The 22500-nt window shown below is 37.5% G+C and overlaps 1 long non-coding RNA gene, 1 pseudogene and 7 gene segments (V, D, J or C); 8 read left to right on the forward strand and 1 right to left on the reverse strand.

The window, feature by feature from the left end:
* The first annotated feature begins 325 nt into the window (after nucleotides 1-325).
* Nucleotides 326-785, forward strand: LOC116679083 (immunoglobulin heavy variable 3-11-like; annotated as a pseudogene).
* A 2684-nt stretch (nucleotides 786-3469) lies between these two features.
* Nucleotides 3470-4062, forward strand: LOC116679071 (Ig heavy chain V region 1-72-like). The segment is given in 2 exon segments: nucleotides 3470-3603; nucleotides 3697-4062. Coding segments are annotated over 2 exon segments (441 nt in total).
* A 3904-nt stretch (nucleotides 4063-7966) lies between these two features.
* LOC116679085 (immunoglobulin heavy variable 4-30-4-like) lies at nucleotides 7967-8439 on the forward strand. The segment is given in 2 exon segments: nucleotides 7967-8044; nucleotides 8135-8439. Coding segments are annotated over 2 exon segments (348 nt in total).
* A 570-nt stretch (nucleotides 8440-9009) lies between these two features.
* LOC116679078 (Ig heavy chain V region 6.96-like) lies at nucleotides 9010-9525 on the forward strand. The segment is given in 2 exon segments: nucleotides 9010-9116; nucleotides 9205-9525. Coding segments are annotated over 2 exon segments (363 nt in total).
* Nucleotides 9526-16373: 6848 nt separating this feature from the next.
* Nucleotides 16374-19918, reverse strand: LOC116679088 (uncharacterized). Its single transcript, XR_004329440.1, has 2 exons — nucleotides 19824-19918; nucleotides 16374-16429 (listed from the first exon to the last, which is right to left on the reverse strand). It is a non-coding gene; the product is annotated as an uncharacterized LOC116679088 (long non-coding RNA).
* LOC116679087 (Ig heavy chain V region 5A-like) lies at nucleotides 17430-17975 on the forward strand. The segment is given in 2 exon segments: nucleotides 17430-17525; nucleotides 17615-17975. Coding segments are annotated over 2 exon segments (345 nt in total).
* On the forward strand, nucleotides 18381-18994 carry LOC116679070 (Ig heavy chain V region PJ14-like). The segment is given in 2 exon segments: nucleotides 18381-18461; nucleotides 18558-18994. Coding segments are annotated over 2 exon segments (465 nt in total).
* On the forward strand, nucleotides 19557-20091 carry LOC116679079 (immunoglobulin heavy variable 3-48-like). The segment is given in 2 exon segments: nucleotides 19557-19665; nucleotides 19754-20091. Coding segments are annotated over 2 exon segments (363 nt in total).
* Nucleotides 20092-22192: 2101 nt separating this feature from the next.
* The window catches only part of LOC116679073 (Ig heavy chain V region 3-like), an 877-nt gene continuing 569 nt past the window's right edge, over nucleotides 22193-22500 (forward strand). The window contains 2 exon segments of the V gene segment in view: nucleotides 22193-22286; nucleotides 22423-22500. The exon segment at nucleotides 22423-22500 is cut by the window's right edge and continues 569 nt beyond it. Coding sequence covers nucleotides 22241-22286; nucleotides 22423-22500 — 124 coding nt within the window.

The raw sequence follows: 22500 nt of genomic DNA on the forward strand, positions 1-22500 counted from the left end.
TGTAAATGATCTAATGTGCTGCTAATTACAGTCAAAGTGACTAATGAGAAAGAGAGCATTATTCCAATTCCATAATTTAACACATTTTAATAACCAAATTTTTATTGTGTCAAATGTCATTTGTGTATTATTAGATTGAATATGGTTATAGTGTTAATGTTGGCTAACATTTTTACAAAAATTAAAACATTTCAGACAAACATTAAAACAGCTCCAGTCCAGATGTTTCCTCCTGTGAGGAGGAGTCAATGCAAAACTCAGATATCTTCCCACCTTACTATCTGAGTGCAGAGAGGAGGACAGAAACAGTGAACACCAGTTTAACATGATGGACTATAGGACAGGGACTGCTGCTTTTAACTCTCTGCTGGGCAGGTGAAGATTTTCAATGATCTTAATTTGAGTGTTCGAAAAGATACTGTCCTTCAGGTAGTGATTGTTTTCTTGTTTATCTGACAGGTGTTAACAGTCAGACTCTGACAGAGTCTGAACCAGTTGTTAAAAGACCTGGAGAATCCCACAGACTGACTGTACAGCCTCTGGGTTTAATTTAGGCAGCTATCACATGGCCTGGATCAGACAGGCTCCTGGAAAAGGACTGGAGTGGATTGCCTGGAATGAAACGGTGGTAGCACCAAATACTACTCGCAGTCAGTTCAAGCCGGTTTACATCTCTAGAGAAAACAGCAGAGAGCAGCTGTATCTGCAGATGGACAGTCTGAAGACTGAAGATTCTGCTGTTTATTATTGTGCTCGAGAGCCACAGTGGACTGGAGTTGGTTGAGCATCTGTACAAAATCCTGCAGTACTTATTCTTTCAGGCTAGTAGTAGTGCACAAGCAGGACGTGTTTTCATCTCATTCCTTATTTTATACTAGCTTTTATTTTCTTAAGGTTGTTAATTTGTTTTATATGCTGTGATTTCTTGTAAAACGTTTTTAAAATAAAGCAACAATCCTCCCCTGCATAAAAACAAAAAAAAAGGTCACTCGTTGATACAAACAATCTGGCTGAAATTAAATTACTACAAATAATTACCTATCTACAAATTAAGACACAAACCATAAAGGATGTGGAACTAAGCATGTCTTAACATGGGAGTTAGAAAAATGATGTTGCTATTTCTTATGTAAAATCACTAGAGCACAGTCAGTGTCTAGTTTCTCTCTCCTCTGTTAATAAAATGAGAAACTCAGATCTGCTGTTGTCATTGAACTTAACTGACTAATACTCAAACTCTGAAATGATTCATATCGCTTTGTAATAAAATCAATATGTCACTCTTTCCTACACATACTGTAATTTCATTAAAATTATTTCTAAGAGAAAACAGCTGAAAGTGAAGATTGATGTTATTGTTTAGAATGGTTTTACCTGTATCATGTATGGAGATAACTGTTTCATTAAAATTAAAATTATTGTTTGAAGATAGAACAATAATGATATAGTCCTTGAGGTTTTTTTGTGGTTTTAACTGCAGAGAAATGTCTAGAATACATGTGGAGACAATATTAACTGTTTAATGCCCTAAAGTTATCTGTATTTGTATATGAAGAAAATAAATACAAGCATGTTTTCACTCTGCAGATACGTATACTAACACTGAACAGAGTCTTCTATGCTCCAGTTGACCAGCATTGCTGCTTCATATGTGTTCATTTTATGCAAACTCAGTGACCTTCCTTGTTTCTCTGCTATAAAACCATCACATCAGGCTGTCAGTGGAGTTCACAGCACGTCAGTTTCAACATAAACCATGTTCTCTGTAGCTCTGCTGCTGCTGTTGGCAGCTGGATGTGAGTCTCTCTGGATTTGTTGAAGTCAACATTTCTTCTTCCAGTATAACTTGATCATTTGTTACAATTTTGTTTTCTTTTTTAACAGGTGTGAAGTGTGAACAGTTGACACAGCCAGCCTCTGTGACTGTGCAGCCAGGTCAACGTCTGACCATCACCTGTCAGGTCTCTTATTCTCTTGGTGACTACTACACAGCTTGGATCAGACAGCCTGCAGGGAAAGGACTGGAGTGGATTGGAATGAAATATACCGGAGCTTCATACTACAAAGATTCCCTGAAGAACAAGTTCAGTATCGACTTAGAGACTTCCAGCAAGACAGTGACTCTAAATGGACAGAATGTGCAGCCTGAAGACACTGCTGTGTATTACTGTGCCAGGAGAGCCACAGTAACACAAACCATCAGTAGACCTGAACAAAAACCCCTCAGAGCCTGAACACTTGTAACATGAAGCCACCAGAGGAGGAGCCCTCAGACCACTAATGGTTTCAACACCAGCTCACTGTTACAACAAGGAGAGAAACAGATCCCACACAAATTGTTTTTAATTAAATTGAACATTTCCAGCACAATCAATCAATGTAAATAGTCTGACTTAACAATCAGTGATACATCATTGTATCCAATCCAATCCAATCCACTTTATTTATATAGCACAATTTTAACAAACACAAGGTTTCCAAAGTGCAAGTGTACATCATTGTATGCATATATAACCTTTCAAGTGAAAAAACAGTGATTTAACTACAGTTTAAAGTATTCCTCAATAAGTCAGTTTCTCTTCTATAATATTGTTATTTACTTTTCATTATCAATCAAACATATGTTTGTCAGAGATTTACGGCACCCCCTAAACATTTCATCTTCATTTTAATTTATTCAAATACTTTAGTCAGCTGATTTACTGTCAACAGTATGTAAATCTACAGAGACACTTCTGCTCTGACTGTGACTCTAAAAGGACAGAATGTGCAGCCTGAGGACACAGCTGTGTATTACTGTGCACGTTACCCCACAGTGATACAAAACCACAAATAGATCTGCAACCAGCAAGACTGGTAAAATAAAATGTAGACACAAATTATTCAGCAGAGTATATGTGGCCAGTTGGTCCAGAGAGATTGTCTTTAATTAGACAAATTTGAGAAAGGTATCCCTACAAGGATGTGAGGTTTTGGATCTCTATAATTGAATTTAGATGCTTAGACAAGACAACAAAAAATAACTTGCTGTTATTTAAAGAGCTGTATCAGACAATACCATTTACAAAAAGGACGATGAAAAAACCTATTCAAATATGCAGTTTAAGTATCCAAATAACATTTTTATAATGTGGCCATGAAAAATATTATGTCATCTGCTTTTTTAATTCTAACGAATAAAATCCAAGGAAATACATGTTTTGATGTCACTTAAACAGTAAAACACACGAGAAATAGTTCTCAGTTCAATATATTGTCAGAAAAATACATCATGTCTGTCCCTGTAGTATCAAACTACTTTATTTTATAACAGAAATACTTTCAAGGCATTTGGTATTTTTTAGTTTCCTGCTCTTGTAGAAAACTACTGATGTTAAAGTGCATCTGCTTTCCATGTTCCCTTTCTAAACCTGAAGAGGGAGGTCCATGCAAACTCTTCCTTCCTTATAATCACAACATCAACAAGTCTTAGAACATTTATGACAGAACTGGGACACTTTAGAAAACGTATATATTCAAATCAGAAAACACTGGATCACAGTGTTGATTACATAATGGAAAAGATGATTTTATTGACTTTGTTCTTCATAGTTACTTTTCATGGTAAGAGTAATTTCTGCTTTGACACACTGAAGAGACTCTAGTGTAACTATTTAACCTCTGTGATGGATGATTATCACAATTCTTTCCTCACAGGAGTTTGGAGTGAGATCAAACTGGACCAGTCTCCCTCTGAGGTGAAAAGACCTGGAGAGACCGTGAAGATGTCATGTATCATATCTGGTTTTGACATGACAGACTACTTTATTCACTGGATACGACAGAGACCAGGGGAAGCTCTGGAGTGGATTGGTAGGATGAATGCAGGTTCAAACTCTGCTAGCTATGGCAGCTCCTTTCAAAGCCGTTTCATCATGACTGAAGATGTTCCCAGCAGCACTCAGTACCTGGAGGTCCAGAGCCTGACAGCAGCAGATTCTGCCGTTTACTTCTGTGCTCGACAGACACAGTGACTGAAGACAGTGGAGCAGCTGGACAAAAACCTCTACAGACAACAAACAGCAATGTGATCTGAAGCATCTGAGTACCCCCCCACCCCTCACAAAGAACTTTAATATATCTACATTATATATATTTTACTTTAAACTGATGAGTATATATTTATTCAGTTAATATATATTTATTCAGTTGGTGTAATAATAGTGTTCATAAGCTTTTTTTACATGAAAAACTGCAATTTGATAAAAAATACCTTTAGGGTATATGAGATGTGCTCATCTCATGATGATTTACTTACTAAATAAACTAAACGCAGTGAGCAAAAAGTGAGAGTAAAGAAATATATTCAAATGTCCCAAATGACTTAAAGTAAAAAAATAAAATAAAATGAAGGATTACTTAACATCAAGTTAAAAAAGTGAAAGAAAGTCAAAGTGAAAAGAGTTACTGTATGTTGAGATGATTTGCTAAAAAACAAAATACAGTTAGGAGGAAGCCAAACAAGGAGGAGTCGATGCAAAACTCAGATATCTTTCACCTCTACTTATCTGACTGCAGAGAGGAGGACAGAGAACAGTGGACACACAGTTTAACATGATGGACTATAGGACAGGACTGCTGCTTTTAACTCTCTGCTGGGCAGGTGAAGACTTTCACTTATCTTAATTTGAAGTCTTGCCTTTAAAACATTACCAAAATTTAAAAGCATTTTCTTTATTTGACAGGTGTTGATGGTCAGACTCTGACAGAATCTGAACCAGCAGTTAAAAGACCTGGAGAATACCATAAATTGACCTGTACAACATCTGGATTGTCATTTAGTAGCAACTGGATGGCCTGGATCAGACAGGCTCCAGGAAAAGGTCTTGAGTGGATTGCTACCATCTCTTATACCAGCAGCATCTACTACTCTCAGTCAGTTCAAGGCCGGTTTACCGTCTCCAGAGACAACAGCAGAGAGCAGCTGTATCTGCAGATGGACAGTCTGAAGACTGAAGATTCTGCTGTTTATTATTGTGCTCGAGAGCCACAGTGACTGGAGTTGGTTGAGCAGCTGTACAAAATCCTACAGAACTCATTTGTATGGCTATATCCTAAGAAATAATATATTGTTATATTACACTTAAATACTTGGATGTTACGGTCACTGTTAATTTGATGTATTGTATTCCCACATGAAAAAAATAATTTTACATACGTATATGATTTTAAAATTTTCATGCAAACAAAACATTTGTTGACAACTTAGCTTCAATGCTTATCATCTAATAATACATTAATTTTTATTAAGTCAGTTTTATTACTGAAAAAATCAACAACACATGCTTATTAACAGAATAAGTCAACTGTGGGAATGAGTGAGGGCCCTGGTCATAAAGGAAATGTGAGTAAAGAGAAAACTATTTCAATCAGGAGCAGCTGAGTTCTCAAAGTCTGTTAAGGACTTCAGAGGAGTGTACACTGCTACTGCGAATTAATTGAGTTTACCAGAAGAAGTTACTAAAAAACCTGTTGTCTTAAACCGTCTCAGTTTTTAGACAAGGTAAAACTTAACAGGTCAAGTTATATTAACACAGAGCAGTAAGTTGATGCAGTAGACAAATGAAGTTTACATTAGTAGTCATTACTAAACATCTAACGTGTGTGTGTGTGATCACAGAATGGCTTGCATCATCAGTTTTGTTGTCATTACTTAAAATTCCTCAAGGCGAAGACAGAAACTACACACTATAGCTTTAAACCAACAAAAAACATAACAAATATGAAATATTAGACTACATATAATTACCCAAATAAACAGTAGATTTATATACGTTTTGTTAATCTTAAGAAAAATGTATTTAAAACATGTTTTCCAATGCTGTATAACAGTAAGGCGAACAAGGTCTCCATCATGGTGCAACAAAAATACACTAAACCAACCTTACAAAACTAAAACCCAGATAACATAAATTCACACCCAAAACATTTACAGATCATTATTGACACACACTTTAACCAGGACCGAAACCGTTCAGAACATTTTTTTTTCTCCATGAGATTTTGCATTGCTTTAACGCAGAGCATTTCAAATGACCCCGCCCTTCCCATGCAGGAACTTAACATTCTTAGTTATCTCTGTCTAATATTATCTGTGCACTGCATACTTAAGCAGATTATTACAAAAATCTAATGTGATTTAGAAATGAATATGGTTTTTAACAAAACATGAGAGTGACAAGAGAAGACATGGAGAAGGACTTTCGGTCGGAATCAAGGTGCTTCTGGAAAAACGTTAGTAGTAGTAGTAACACTTATGCGAGCAGTGTGCAGGGCCGTGTAGAAATCAGTAGAGATGACAGCAAAAGCATGGTGTATCTGAGACTGTCCAACTTAAAGACAGAGGACTCTGCTGTGTATTACTGTACAAAACACACAGCAGCTAAAGGAAGCAGAGAAGCTTGACAAAAAACTCATGCAAATTATTTTCAAGAATAACCAAAGGTGACAGTAGAGGATAAGATGTCAGCTGACACTAAGGAGAATGTCACAGTGTCTCTAAACCCAACACACATGCAAACATACAGTACATGCACATTATAAAGAGCAACAGCTGCTGTCGTGGTTTGTGACTTCCTGTTTACATTATAGTAACTTAAACGGACTTTTACAATAGTGGTTAATAAAGTTTCTATTTTGGATATCAAGCTGCATGTGTTGCATTAAATATATTCACTAAATTGATTGCCCATCAAATACTGCTGAGCAGAATATATGAACACATTAAATGTGGTGATGAACAAAATGTGACAGTTGAATAACTTGAAAATAATCATCATTTCAATACAAACTGATTATCATAATCATAATGTAAAATCATGACGTCCTTCCCCCCAGATATGTACTGTTTCTCTTATAGGAGGAGGAGTTAATGCAAATCTCTGACCTCTTCCATCTCTACATATGTGTTGCAGAGTGAAGGACAGACACTAAATCACTGACATACACACTGTAGACTGGACAGAGACAACTGGTTTTAACAATGATCAGACCTGATTATTTGGTTGTTTTTCTCATCCTGTCATTTAACTGGGCAGGTAAGAACAATAGATGTTTTTTTCTGACAAACTTCCTGGTACAAAGACAACATGGCTGCATTACAATAACTAATGAGCTGTTTAAATGTCTGTAGGTACTGAGGGTCAAACACTGACTGAGTCTGAATCAGTGGTTAAAAGACCTGAAGAATCCCACAGACTGACCTGCACATATTCTGGGTTTAGTGGTGATATTCATAGTGCTTGGATCAGACAGGCTGCTGGAAAAGGACTGGAATGGATCGCTTACATCAGCAGTGGCAGTGGCAGCATCTACTACTCTCAGTCAGTCAAAGGCCGGTTTACCATCTCCAGAGAAAACAGCAGAGAGCAGGTGTATCTGCAGATGAACGGTCTGAAGACTGAAGATTCTGCTGTTTATTATTGTGCTCGAGAGCCACAGTGACACAGGAAGGAGCAATACTGTACAAAAACTCAACATGTCAAAACAAGTCAAATCTTTGCTGTCTTCTTTTCTCATTCACATAATAAGCTTCAGATCAACATTACAACACATTTAGAGAAAGAGTCTCAATAAAACTGCTCCATTCAGACAGGTTTTATTGCAGATCCCCCAGATGTGGTTGAAGCAGACAATATTGTGTTATTTTGTTGATTCCGCAAATATAAATATATTTGTGACACGTTTGACTTGTGTTAGACAATTTGTGATTAAAAACAAATGGAATTTAATTTTGTTTTAAGTTCTTAATGATAACTACATTTTCTTTACATGTCAAAAATATATTTCGTAACACAATTCCAAGCAAGGACTTGTAACAGGACCGTCAGTCCTTCTATTATAGCCTGTCAGTTACCTTCTCTATGCAAAGTGAACATCCCCACAGTCTGCTATAAAGACTTTCAGGCTGTCAGTTGCAGCAGAAGAAGAGAAGCTCCCATCAGATCACCTTCAAGGGCAACCATGTTCTCTGTAGCTCTGATACTGCTGCTGGCTGCTGGATCCTGTGAGTCTCACTGAGGCAGAGACACTAACAGCACACTGACTGCTCACTGTTATTAAACTGGTTCAATATTTAACATGTTTTCCTCCACAGGTGTGAAGTGTGAACAGTTGACACAGCCAGCCTCTGTGACTGTGCAGCCAGGTCAACGTCTGACCATCACATGTCAGGTCTCTTATTCTGTTGGTAGCTATCACACAGCTTGGATCAGACAGCCTGCAGGGAAAGGACTGGAGTGGATTGGAATGAAATATACTGGAGCTTCATACTACAAAGATTCACTAAAGAACAAGTTCAGCATCGACTTGGAAACTTCCAGTAACAGAGTGACTCTAAATGGACAGAATGTGCAGCCTGAAGACACTGCTGTGTATTACTGTGCCAGAGAGCCACAGTAACACAAACCATCAATAGACCTGAACAAAAACCCCTCAGAGCCTGAACACTTGTAACATGAAGCCACCAGAGGAGGAGCCCTCAGACCACTGATGGTTTCAACACCAGCTCACAGCCTGCACTCTTTCTTTAAATACTTTGGGGTTTCAATCTCTGATCATTGGCTCTTCTCCCACAACAAAAACTGAATTACATGTTTACATTGTTGCATACAACTGAAACAAAACCTTGTTTGTATTATCAGGACTCAACATTTCAATTTAAAAAAAAGAGACATAAGATAATGTTTGTCAATCTCAAACCAAGCATACAAGTAAACAGTAACACTATTACATAATTTACATTATCTGCCAAGTAAAAATATGTGTTCAAATGTCACAGAGTGACTAACTGTAAAACATGCATTATAATGACATTACGTTAAAAATGTAAATAAAATCTGACTTCTGAAGAATAACACAAATTACGTTAAGAATAAAGCCGTGACATGAAAATATGTTTTGAGGAAAGATTGAACAAAGGACACTGTTCAATCAAAAAGGAGGAGTCAATGCAAAACTCAGATATCTTCCACCTCTACTTATCTGACAGCAGAGAGGAGGACAGAGAACAGTGGACACACAGTTTAACATGATGGACTATAGGACAGGACTGCTGCTTTTAACTCTCTGCTGGGCAGGTGAAGATTTTCACTGGTCTTTTATTTAACATAGCTTTTATTTATGTCATCAGCTTATTCCACTTGATGTTTTTTATCTTCTTTACAGGTGTTGATGGTCAGACGCTGACAGAATCTGAACCAGCGATTAAAAGGCCTGGAGAATCCCACAGATTGACCTGTACAACATCTGGATTCACATTCAGCAGCTACCATATGAACTGGGTCAGACAGACTCCTGGAAAAGGACTGGAGTGGATCGCTTTTGTACACACAGGCAGTTCTTATCTCTATTACTCCCAGTCAGTCCAGGGGAGATTCACCATCTCCAGAGATGACTCCAGCAGTAAAGTCTATCTGCAGATGAACAGTCTGAAGACCGAGGACACAGCAGTGTATTACTGTGCCCGAGAGCCACAGTGAGAGACGATAATAGCAGAGTCATACAAAAACTACTTCCTCTAAATACAGTCACCACTGGGAACATTCAGTTGACATATTACTTTTTTTGCCAAACTGTCAACAAGTTATGTATTAGTGCGGTGAAATTGTGTCCACATCAGAAGTACATGCAAGATGTTCATCCAAATAATGTTTTGGTAACATTTACAATTAAAATGCTTCCACATGATTATCAGATTTCAGTTTTTTTATGAAATGATTTTCTTATTTATAACAAATTTACACAACATCCTGAAATTATCACATTTTACTGCCATAAAAAGAAAGAATGCAAATATTTAACAAATCAAAACCATGTTGCCATTTTTTTCTCTGTCCTTTTAAAATATACTTAGATTGTTTTAATACCGTATGTCTGTATTGAGATCTTAGCAAAAACTCTTCCCATTATGAAAGAAGCTGGATCTCGTTCTTTCGGTCATGACCCAGCCTTCATGACCATAGGTGAGGGTAGGAAAGAAAACTGATACGGTAGATTGAGAGCTTTACCTTCTGGCTCGATTCTCTTCTCGTCACAACGGTGCAATGAACTGAAAGTAACACCGCCCCCGCAGATCGGATTCTCTGACCATCTCCCGCTCCATTGTCCCCTCACTCGCAAACAAGACCCCAATGTATTTAAACTCCTTCACTTGGGGTAAGGACTCATTCCCTACCTCAGCAAAAACTCTTCCCATTAGGAAAGAAGCTAGATCAGAAAAGTCTGAGGACTAAAGTTGCTGTTTATTGTTGTGCTCAAGAGCCAGAGAGACTGGAGTTGTTTGAGCAGCCGGACAAAATCCTACAGAACTCATTCTTACTGGATTTATAGAGCACAACTGTCTCACATTAATAATCCTTGGTTAACCTTTACAACTTGGTAGTAAATGTTCACACCTTATCATGAAAATCACATAGAAATGATGGTGGTATGATTTTTGTCAAAAGATATAAATACCAATTCATAAGGAAAAATTTGCCTTTTTTCAAATATTTAAAAGGTAAAAGAAACATTGAGCTATGATGACGAAAACTAAACAAAATCATAGTCCTCTAACCATTAGTTACAATAATCCATCTTCTGCTTTTCATTTACTGTCTAATGGTGCTTGAGTGTATCCCAGCATGCATTGGTTGGTAAGCAGAGAACAAGCACAGAGCTTTAATAACAAACAAATCTTGTTGGGTGTCACAAGTGAGTAATCTTCATGAACATTTTAAATTAGCTACCATTCCTGTTTTAAAACTCTAGGGGGCAGACAAGGACTGGCTTTAACACTTATCCCAGTGACATCCATATGAAGGGACAAAAGACAGGTAAGAAAAGCAGTGATTGTTTTTATTTATTTGTTTCAAGCCCCTAATGCTCCAGATATTTATGTTCTCCTCCAAATGATAATCTGTTACAATCCTTTCTGCCATGAAATGACCATAAACCATCACAATGCCACATCCATATGTGCTGGGTACCACTGCTTCAATCAATCAATCAGATGACATAATTATGCTTAAATAATTGTTGTGGTATTGTTGATAATACCATATTTTAAAATAGCATTTCAAAAGTACAAACAAACATGAACATTTCCTGGTCAATAAAAATTGATTGTAGTTTTTAGATTTTTGTTTCCAGTCCTGATGTTTCCTCCCTGAGAGGAGGAGTTGATGCAAAACTCAGATATCTTCCACCTCTACTTATCTGACAGCAGAGAGGAGGACAGAGAACAGTGGACACACAGTTTAACATGATGGACTATAGGACAGGACTGCTGCTTTTAACTCTCTGCTGGGCAGGTGAAGATTTTCACTGATCTTAATTTGAAGTTGTTCTTTAAACATTACCAAAATTAAAAGCAGTAATTTCTTTCTTTGACAGGTGTTGATGGTCAGACTCTGACAGAATCTGAACCAGCAGTTAAAATACCTGGAGAATCCCACAGATTGACCTGTACAACATCTGGATTGTCATTCAGTAGCTACCGGATGGCCTGGATCAGACAGGCTCCTGGAAAAGGACTGGAGTGGGTTGCCAATATCAAATATGACAGTAGCTACATGTACTACTCTCAGTCAGTTCAAGGCCGGTTTACCGTCTCCAGAGACAACAGCAGAGAGCAGCTGTATCTGCAGATGGACAGTCTGAAGACTGAAGATTCTGCTGTTTATTATTGTGCTCGAGAGCCACAGTGACTGGAGTTTATTAAGCAACTGTACAAAAATTCTACAGTATTCTTACTGGGCTGATGAAGAGGATATACTGTAGGAATGTAATATTTATATCATACAATTTTACATTACACATCATTTAAAAAAAAGAACCCCTTTTCTCTCCATTATATTATATCCTGCTTTTCTGAGAAATATTATTACTCAACATTAAACCAACAAAAACACAATTAAGATCACTAGTTGGTAAAAGTGCCAAAAACATCACAATGATCTAGTTGCTTAAATTAAACTACTTCAACTCCTGCAGTAAGAAACATTTCATGTCTTTCCTCGTCCTCCCTGGACTGATAAACTCTGCACTGTCTTACATGACTAATGTCCTCAGGTAAAGTCATAACAGACACTTCAGTAGGATTGATGTATGACTGGCTTTTAAAAATCAAGAAAAAAAGAAATAGAAATCCGGCTGCATGATTATGATTGTATTTCCACAAACATATGAAGGTAAAATGTGTTGTTTATTACAGATGACAAACTTGTAAATGTAACTAAAATAGTTTTCACCTATGTTAAAAGGATTTAGTTTGTTACATTTTGTCACATTTCAGTTCCTGAGCAGCTGTTTTCCTCTGGAAGGGTCCAAGTGTCTCTATATGTCTGTTTTTTTAAACATCTGCAAACAATGAAACCATTAAAAGTCTTTCATCAAAAACTACAAAAAAATATTACTGTTCACATGATTCTGTCTGCTGTCAAAGTATTTATGTTTGCAACAAATACAGTCAGTAACCAAATATGTGAAACAATAAATACAAGTAGTAGCCATACTACACACCGTGGATCAGACAGCATGCAGGGAAAAGACTGGAGTGATTGTACATGGTGATGTTCCACCAAACTACAAAGATTCACTGAAGAACAAGTATACAATTAAGACTCACACAGTGACTCATCAGTAGACCTGCAGGTACAAAACCCCCTCAGAGCCTGAACACTTGTAACATGAAGCCACCAGAGGAGGAGCCCTCAGACCACTAATGGTTTCCACACCAGCTCACTGTTACAGTAAAGGATCAAACAGTCTTTAGATTTTTTTAAATGGTGATTTATGTACACTACAGTATGAATGAATCCTCAAAAAGTCAGTTTCTCTTTCATGACATTGTTATTTCTTTTCGCTAACAATCTAAAATGTGTTTGTCAGAGAACCAATTTCCACAATTCCACCACTTCCCCTAGTCTTTGAAACAAAACTTGACATTCAAAACCATAGACTGTATATTAATGGACAGCTCATGTGTGACGTCACCCATTGGTTGGTGGAGATGTAATGCCGCACAGCGTCCTGCTATGCCATGAACTACTACAAAGAACTGCTACAAACTACTAATTTTTTTCTATTTTTGTTATTGCCACTCTTCATTAACCCCAACCGGCCCGTCAGACACCGCCTACCAAGAGCCTGGGTCTGACCGAGGTTTCTGCCTAAAAGGAAGTTTTTCCTCGCCACTGTCGCACTGTTGCTTGCTCTGGAGGAAACTACTAGAACTGTTGGGTCCTTGTAAATTCTGGAGTGTGGTCTATTTGTAAAGTGTCTTGAGATAACTCTTGTTATGAATTGATACTATAAATAAAATTGAAATTGAAATTGAAATTGGAGATCTGCTATCCGTTGCTGAGTTTGCCGTTACGGGTGCAGCCACCCTGGTGGATGTGACGATTTTAGACAAGAGGGGCGGAGTGGGACAACAATTTAGCCCTGGCACTGTAGCCACACCAGCCCGCATTACCACGTCCAAGCAGCCACACCCACGGACACATGCATTCACTAATTACATTTGTGTACAGATAGTGAAATAATATAAGCAGTACCTTATGTAACAGATTTTTAAACATTTAATGTAAGTAACTGGCAAACAATGCTTACTACTTTTTAAAGAGCACATGTTTATGACAAATGCTGTTACTGTCATTCTCTACAGATGTTGTTCTTTATTGTCACTGTCAGTCTGTTCGATTGTGTTTCTCCCTCTGTTCACACTGTACATAATGTCTGTCTGGATCTCCATATTTTTCTCTGTTTTAACTCTCTTACTACAATCTAAATATGTTTTTATGACTGTCGGTACATGGATTTTCCTTGCTCAGAATTATCCTTTAGGGGAACAAAAAGCAGGGGGCGTCTGGGGGTCCTCCCCTAGGAAATTTTGAGGGTAAAAGACTTCAATTCTTGCATTCTGGTACATTTTTAGGCACCAATTTCTGGTAAAAACGTCAATATTTATGGCAAGGAAATCACACAATTCTGGTGGCAGGTAACAATTCAAAACAGAAAATATATTGGAATATTATTATAGTCAGTATTCCAGTAAGGGGGGTTTCCATCTGGGACATGGCCAAATAAGACAACACTTGACCCCAAAGTCCAGTTGTTTAACTAGCATGACTAGGGCTATGGTAACTTTTTTTTCCCTCAAGGAGCACGTTTTGCTCCCAAGTTGAAAAGTCTAAGGTTGACTCACATAGGCTACTGCTTTTACTGCTAAATTGTACAATAACACAATCATGTTAAGGATACAAAATGTTGTGAAGTGTAATGTTTTCTCCATTCTATTGATCAATAATGAACAGCGATGTTGATGAATACTGCCTACAGTGTAATGGACCACCACAGTTCATGCACATATGAAAGGATTAATTGCAGAGTTTAACCTTTATAGTTTAAAACTAAACACTACGTGAATGGGGCACAGCAGAAAGATGGAGCAGAACGACACTGCTTGTTCCAGGTTTTCATGGCTACTGCTATAGGCCTACACTTTGCATCAGGTGTTAAAACCAACTGTACCAAAACACTGAATTAGACTGGCCTACTATTTAACCTGACAACAACAGCCGGTCCCCCAGAGCAGCATCACTGGGAGGGTCCGGTACAGCCTGAACCCTGCAAACGGAGATCCCATTTGAAGGTGACGTTCTTGATTTTTACCGAACGTCCCAATTTGAATAACCTCTAATTGGGTCAGTCTGCCCATCTTGGGACCAGGCCGGCCTTTGTCAACTGTCCAACTGCTTAATATGAATTGTTATTATTAATATGATTATTATTTTTATAACCAAAGTGAAATCTTGCAAGCTATAAAAACCCATCATATGTTAAGTCGGCCTGTATAGACAATTTATTTGTGTATTTAAAATAAAATCTGACTGGCCCACATTTCAAAAAAATGGTTCGGCCCCTCTGGCATTTTGCCAGAATTGGCAGAAGGCCAATCCCCCCCTGGGGAGGAGTGAGGGAGGAGCCCTTACAATCTGCCTTACGTTACTGGCAATAACATCATAGCCACGTCCTAAAACAACCCCCTGCTTTATCGCTGATTTTAAAACCAACAAGACCATAGTTGAAAAAATTAACATCATTCTGTGTTGCAGAAGACTTAAAATTAGCGATTGAGACCATAAACTCATTAAGAAAATGTTTCGACCACTGGTAAATAAATTAAGTAAGAAATGGACCACTTTGTCACTAATTTCTACAGAAACCCACCTCCTTTTGAAACCCGGGTGTTTCCCCCTGCTGGAATTCAGCTAGAATGCAGGTTTAAGGCACTTCCGCATTTGAAGCACTTTGCCAAACCAGAAGCTTTGACCACTAATGTTACCAGTCTATCTTCAAAACTCTTTTCTTTATACATTTCTGCTCAAGGTTTCTTTCTGCTAGCCACCCACAACATTACTGTGCATGGCTTCCTGGTTTCCCAAAACTAAAAAGTGTCCTGAGGCCCAAATCACAAATCGTGCCTACATTAATCCTACATCAATAACAACTAGTGGAAATACAATTGTTTGCGTTAACTCTTTATTATGGCGTTCATTTTGACAGTCCTGGTTTAAAAACTTGTTGGTTTCAATCACCGATACATCATTGTCTGTACTCCCACAAGACTTTTAGAAAGTGTTTAATATTTACTTATTTGTAGAAATACAGCTGAATTCCTCCAAAAGTTGATTTTTTTTGCACTGAAATTTACTAGTTTAAAAATAAATATTTGGTCCAATAATATTGTATATAAGCTTTATTCACATGAAAAACAGCAATTTTGTCAAAAATAACTGTACATGACATGTTGTTTACCTATCTCAAGTCGATAAGGTGATTTACTGTATGAACTGAATGCAATTTTTAGAATGAAAATATTATGAATAACTTTTTTTATAACAATAACATTATTCTATTATTTGAACTTTGCATTGGACAAAAGTGAGAGTAAATGAACATGTTCAAATGTTGCAAAATAAATAAATAAATAATACAAATAAAGGAAAAATAAAGGATTAGGTAATGTCAGGTTAAAAATCTGAAACAAAGTTAAAATGGTAAGAGATACGCTAAAACACAAGATACAGTTAGGAGAAAGCCAAAAAAGGGAGGAGTCAATGCAAAACTCAGATATCTCCCACCTCTACTTATCTGACAGCAGAGAGGAGGACAGAGAACAGTGGACACACAGTTTAACATGATGGACTATAGGACAGGACTGCTGCTTTTAACTCTCTGCTGGGCAGGTGAAGATTTTCACTGATATTCATTTGAAGTTGACTTTAAAACATGACCAAAATAGAAAAGCAACTGATTAATTTCTTTCTTTGACAGGTGTTGATGGTCAGACTCTGACAGAATCTGAACCAGCGATTAAAAGACCTGGAGAATCCCACAGATTGACCTGCACAACATCTGGACTGTCCTTCAGTAGCTACTGGATGGCCTGGATCAGACAGGCTCCTGGAAAAGGAATGGAGTGGATCGCCACTGATACTGGTGGTAGCAGCAAATACTACTCTCAGTCAGTTCAAGGCCGGTTTACCATCTCCAGAGACAACAGCAGAGAGCAGCTGTATCTGCAGATGAACAGTCTGAAGACTGAAGATTCTGCTGTTTATTATTGTGCTCGACACCCACAGTGACTGGAGTTGGTTGAGCAGCTGTACAAAATCCTACAGAGCTCATTCTTGCAGGCTGCTAGTGAACTAATTTGATTTTTTTTATAAAATGTATTAATGTAAACATTTTTTATTACATTTTTGTATTTCTTGGTAAGTTTTTTTATAGTCTGTAATATTATTTTAATATTTGTTTTTTATTATAAATTAATAATCCTCCCTGCATTTACATAAACTTGCAAAAACATTGAAAACACAATATAGATCACTCTTTGATAAAATGTCCAAAGTCAGCCAAAATTGAACTGATATTCAAACTCTAAAATGATTCAAATTGCCCTGTAATAAAAATTAATAGAAAATGTCACTCTTTCCATCACATGCTGTAGTTTCATTAAAATTATTTCTGACAGAAAACACATAAAAAGAGGAGATGAGTGATGACAGCATTTAACGTTATTGATTACGTGCAAATTTAATTTATTTGTGTCATGTATGGAGATATTATATTATTATATACTATTACTATTATATACTATCATATTATTAGATTAAATTATTTTAAATGTTTGACGAAAGTCTGGAAAATATGTGGAAATATTATTGACAGTTTAATGTTATCTGTATCTGGATTTGAAGGAAACAAAAAGTCCAGGCATATTTTCACTCTGCAGATACAACACTGAACAAACTCTTCTATTGACTCCAGTTAGACCAACATTGATGCTTCATATATTTGATTTTATGCAAACTCAGTGACCTTCCTTGTTTTCGCAGCTATAAAAACATCATATCAGGCTGTCAGTGGAGTTCACAGCACGTCAGTTTCAACATAAACCATGTTCTCTGTAGCTCTGCTGCTGCTGTTGGCAGCTGGATGTGAGTCTCTGGATTTTTAAAGTCAACAGTTCTTCTTTTGCACTATAACTTGATTATTTGTTAAAAAAAACATTTCTCTTTTTTAACAGGTGTGAAGTGTGAACAGTTGACACAGCCAGCCTCTGTGACTGTGCAGCCAGGTCAACGTCTGACCATCACCTGTCAGGTCTCTTATTCTCTCAGCAGCTACCACACAGCTTGGATCAGACAGCCTGCAGGGAAAGGACTGGAGTGGATTGGAATGAAATATACTGGAGCTTCATACTACAAAGATTCACTGAAGAACAAGTTCAGTATCGACTTAGAGACTTCCACTAACACAGTGACTCTAAATGGACAGAATGTGCAGCCTGAAGACACTGCTGTGTATTACTGTGCCAGAGAGCCACAGTAACACAAACCATCAGTAGACCTGAACAAAAACCCCTCAGAGCCTGAACACTTGTAACATGAAGCCACCAGAGGAGGAGCCCTCAGACCACTAATGGTTTCAGAAACAGTCTAAGGTTCTGAGTAAAATAAAACATGAACAGTACAATCACTCAATTTAAACAATGTAACATAAAAATGAGTGCTACATCATTGAATGCATATATAACCTTTCAAGTGATGGAATAAATTCCCTGATTTAACTACAGTATAAATCAATCCTTTCTCTTCCATAATTTCATGACAAGTGTTTTTCAGAGATTCAGGTTTCACCTTTTCTTTATGTGAGAACACCTGAACATTTCATCTTAATTTTGATTCATTCATATATACTTCAGTCAGCTGATTCACTGTCATCGGTATGTAAATCAGCCTCCTAGAGTGTAGCCTCATAAATAAGTGAAGTGTGTGTGTGTGTCAGTGAGAGACAGAAAAGCTCACATCAGTTCAGCTTCAACATCAACATGTTCTCTTTAGCTCTGCTGCTGCTGCTGGCTGCTGGATCCTGTGAGGAGCTTTCAGTGGATTCACTTTAATACACACATTAGAAAAACTGAATAATCAGATGAATGATGGAGATAATGTTTATTTGTATTTCCACAGGTGTGAACAGTATTGATCTCATCCAGACAGACTCACTGGTTGTCCAGCCTGGACAGTCTCTGACTCTCAGCTGTCAGGTCTCTGGTTATTCTTTGACTGATGACAGCTATGCAACAGGTTGGATCAGACACAGTGAAGGAAAACCAATGGACTGGATTTCCCATCAGTGGGGAACAAGTGGCCTTCGTCAAAATAACGCTCTAAAGAACAAGTTCAGCTACAGCAGAGACACTTCTGCTCTAACAGTGTCTCTAAAAGGACAGAATGTGCAGCCTGAGGACACAGCTGTGTATTACTGTGTACGTCGGCCCACAGTGATACAAACCACCAAGAGACCTGCACAAATACCCAGCAACCAGCATGATTCAACCACACACACACATGTTCTAAATGTGAACATTAATAAAGACAGCGCTCTCTAGTGAGTTAATAAAATGCATGTTTATGGAATTCGATGAACGCTATAAATCATGTTGTGAGGCCTAGAGAAGATGAGAAACACATTTTTCTGTTTCCATGTAAGATATGATAACTGACTACATGCATACAGTATTACACAAAATCATATTCATAAGTGAAAACCATACGTGTTTTAATGTCAAAGCAAGATGATAATAAAGCATTTTCAGAAATGCTTTTAATGTTGGTGATCAGACCAGAATGTAGTTTATTTATCTTATTGTGAGCGCATGTACTGCCTATTCTGTTTTAAAGAGACTAATGAGAACCAGCCTTGATAACATAATTAATCATAATTTAATAAATGTATTTAAACTTTGTTAATGTGTCAGATGTCATTTGTGTATATTAGAATACATACATGGTTCAGGTTTTTATATTGATAAACCTTTTACTGAAACTAAAACATGTCAGACAAACATTAAAACAGTTGATTTGGAGGGTTGGCTCTTGCATTTTCATTTCCCAGTTTCATCAAATATCTCCAATCCAGATGTTTCCTCCCTGTGAGGGGGAGTCAATGCAAAACTCAGATATCTTCCACCTCTACTTATCTGACAGCAGAGAGGAGGACAGAGAACAGTGGACACACAGTTTAACATGATGGACTATAGGACAGGACTGCTGCTTTTAACTCTCTGCTGGGCAGGTGAAGATTTTCACTGGTCTTTTATTTAACATAGCTTTTATTTATGTCATCAGCTTATTCCACTTGATGTTTTTTATTTTCTTTACAGGTGTTGATGGTCAGACGCTGACAGAATCGGAACCAGCGATTAAAAGGCCTGGAGAATCTCACAGATTGACATGTACAACATCTGGATTCACATTCAGCAACTACCCTATGAGCTGGATCAGACAGGCTCCTGGAAAAGGACTGGAGTGGATCGCTTTTATAAGCACATCTAGTACTCCTATCTATTACTCCCAGTCAGTCCAGGGGAGATTCACCATCTCCAGAGATGACTCCAGCAGTAAAGTCTATCTGCAGATGAACAGTCTGAAGACCGAGGACACAGCAGTGTATTACTGTGCCCGAGAGACACAGTGAGAGACAATAATAGGAGAGTCATACAAAAACTACTTCCTCTTTTTTTGTACGACTACTGACATTCAGTTTTTCAGTATCACTTTCTTGCCATACGATAAGTTGTCTGTATTACTGCGGTGAAAGTGTGTCCACACGTCTTCATAAGTACATGAAGATCGTACAAAAATCAACATTTTGGTAACATCTAAAAATGAAAAAGCTTCCAAATTATTTTCAGAACGTACACACGTTTTGATTTGACGAAAATGATTGCCCTATACACAACCAAATCCACACCAAATCCTGAAATTAACAATTTGTACAGCCATAAAAAGGAAGCGAAGATATTTAACAGATTAAAACATTGTTGACACTTTTGCTGGTCCTACAACATCAGCTGTAGGACCAGCAGGATGTTTAACAGCTTTTTCCCACAAGCAGTACAAATAACCAATGGACTGTGTCTCATACAGTCACTCAACACATCCAACCCCCCCAACACCTTAACAGCTAGTCACCTGTCAAGTTGACGCCACTGATATTCACTTTATGATGCTTTTCTAATAGAATTAGATGGATGCTGTCTGAATGTTGGATTTTAGCTCTATTTTAGATGTGGTCATTCTTTTACTCACAACTATTTATTCCTGATTTTATTTGATTCACTGCAACTGATAAGAAACAACTTTTTTTCTTCTGTGAATGTAAGTAGACCTACTCAGTGAAATGACTAATACAGTAATTCTTGATACTTTTTCTTTGTCTGTTTCAATTATCCTCTGACTTAATTGATTGTATTAATTTGTCTGTTCATAGATCTCAGCATAAACTCTTCACATTAGGAAAGAAGCTGTATCTGCAGATGAACAATCTGCAGATTGAAAAGTGTGCTGTTTATTATTGTTATCGATGGCCACAGTGACACAGGAAGGAGGAACGCTGTACAAAAACTCAACACGCCAAAAGTTTGCGTTCTGTTTTTCACATTTACAAAAATTGACATTTAAATAACATTTCAAAATCATGAACACATTCAGAAAAACAGTCTCAATAAAACTGCTTCACTCAGACAAGTGTGTTGCAGCTGTGGTGTTCTCTCATATTCAATTGAGCCTGGGAACAATAACTATTGCTAACTATTGATGACAGAGTGAAGGAAAACCAATGGACTGGATTTCCCATCAGTGGGGTGGAGGCAGAGATGGTCACAAGTGATTTGTTGGAAGTCCAAGTCAAGTCTCAAGTCTTTGAGCTTGAATCCAATTCAAGTCTTAAGTCTCTGAATGGCAAGTTCAAGTCACATCTCAAGTCTCTGACCATCTAATCCGTCCTTATACTGTATAGATGCATTTTATGAATTCAAAGCATGTCCTGTAGCTACCATCCATACAATACACTATCAAAATCAGTTGTCGGATAACTTTATGGGGTCTACTTAACACATCCCTCTAGCTCGCGGACCTAGTGAAATATTAACCTAAGTCTGTCACATCATATGGATACAACTAGAAAGATACAATTTGCCTGTTCCCAGAATTAGCACAACACTGTGATGGTTAGGTTGTTACCTGTGACGATATATGCTAAATGTAATGCCTTTTTCACTCAAAAACATGTCTAATGTTGAATTGGAGAGAATTCAACCTTAGAACATTTTTATATAACCATGGTTACAACACTATAGGTTGTCTGAATGAATGTATAATGCTGTGACTGGTCAGTTCTTTAAAGAATGCACACACATCAATAATAAATCAGAAACCTTGATGATTTAAATACCCTAATTGACGCATTATTGACTGATTGTTCCTGCATTAAGTCATTAATGAGATACTTTTATTCATTGTACGTGAAGTACTACAATGAAATTACGCTTTTTTATGCATGAAGTCATGCATGAATTCACGACAATTCATGTGCCATAATTACAGTATAAAGTGTAACCAATAGAACAATACAAAAAATGTGCCCTTGTCTCTGAATGTGACATTGTATCTAACATAGAATGACAAGCCACTATAATTAAAAATGAACAAATAATAAATGAACAAACTATGATAAAGTGCTGGTTTAAGAGCCACTCCCTCCCCATGGTATCCTGATGCAAATCTCCAGTCTGTGCAGTGTACTTCTGTCCTGCTGACTGCTCTTGTATTTTGTGTAGAGCATCAGATGTCGCATCTCCAGCCTCAGGATGATGAACACACTCACTCTTCTGCTGGTGTTTCTCTCTCTGCCCTGTGAGTTCTCCTGCTTCTTGCTGTTTTATCTTTTCTCAGACAACATGGACTGATGGTCAGTCATTGACACCAGAAAACTTCCCGGATGACCGTCTCATTTTATTTTGTGGTTCCTCTCTTCCTTTTATTTCTTCAGGTTGTACAGGTCAGAGTATGGAGTCCATTCCTTCCAGTTCAGTAGTGAAAAAGCCCGGGGAGACTCTGAGTCTCTCCT

Source organism: Etheostoma spectabile, unplaced genomic scaffold (genome assembly GCF_008692095.1).
Source record: "Etheostoma spectabile isolate EspeVRDwgs_2016 unplaced genomic scaffold, UIUC_Espe_1.0 scaffold00009291, whole genome shotgun sequence".
NCBI classification, from domain to species: Eukaryota; Metazoa; Chordata; class Actinopteri; order Perciformes; family Percidae; genus Etheostoma; species Etheostoma spectabile.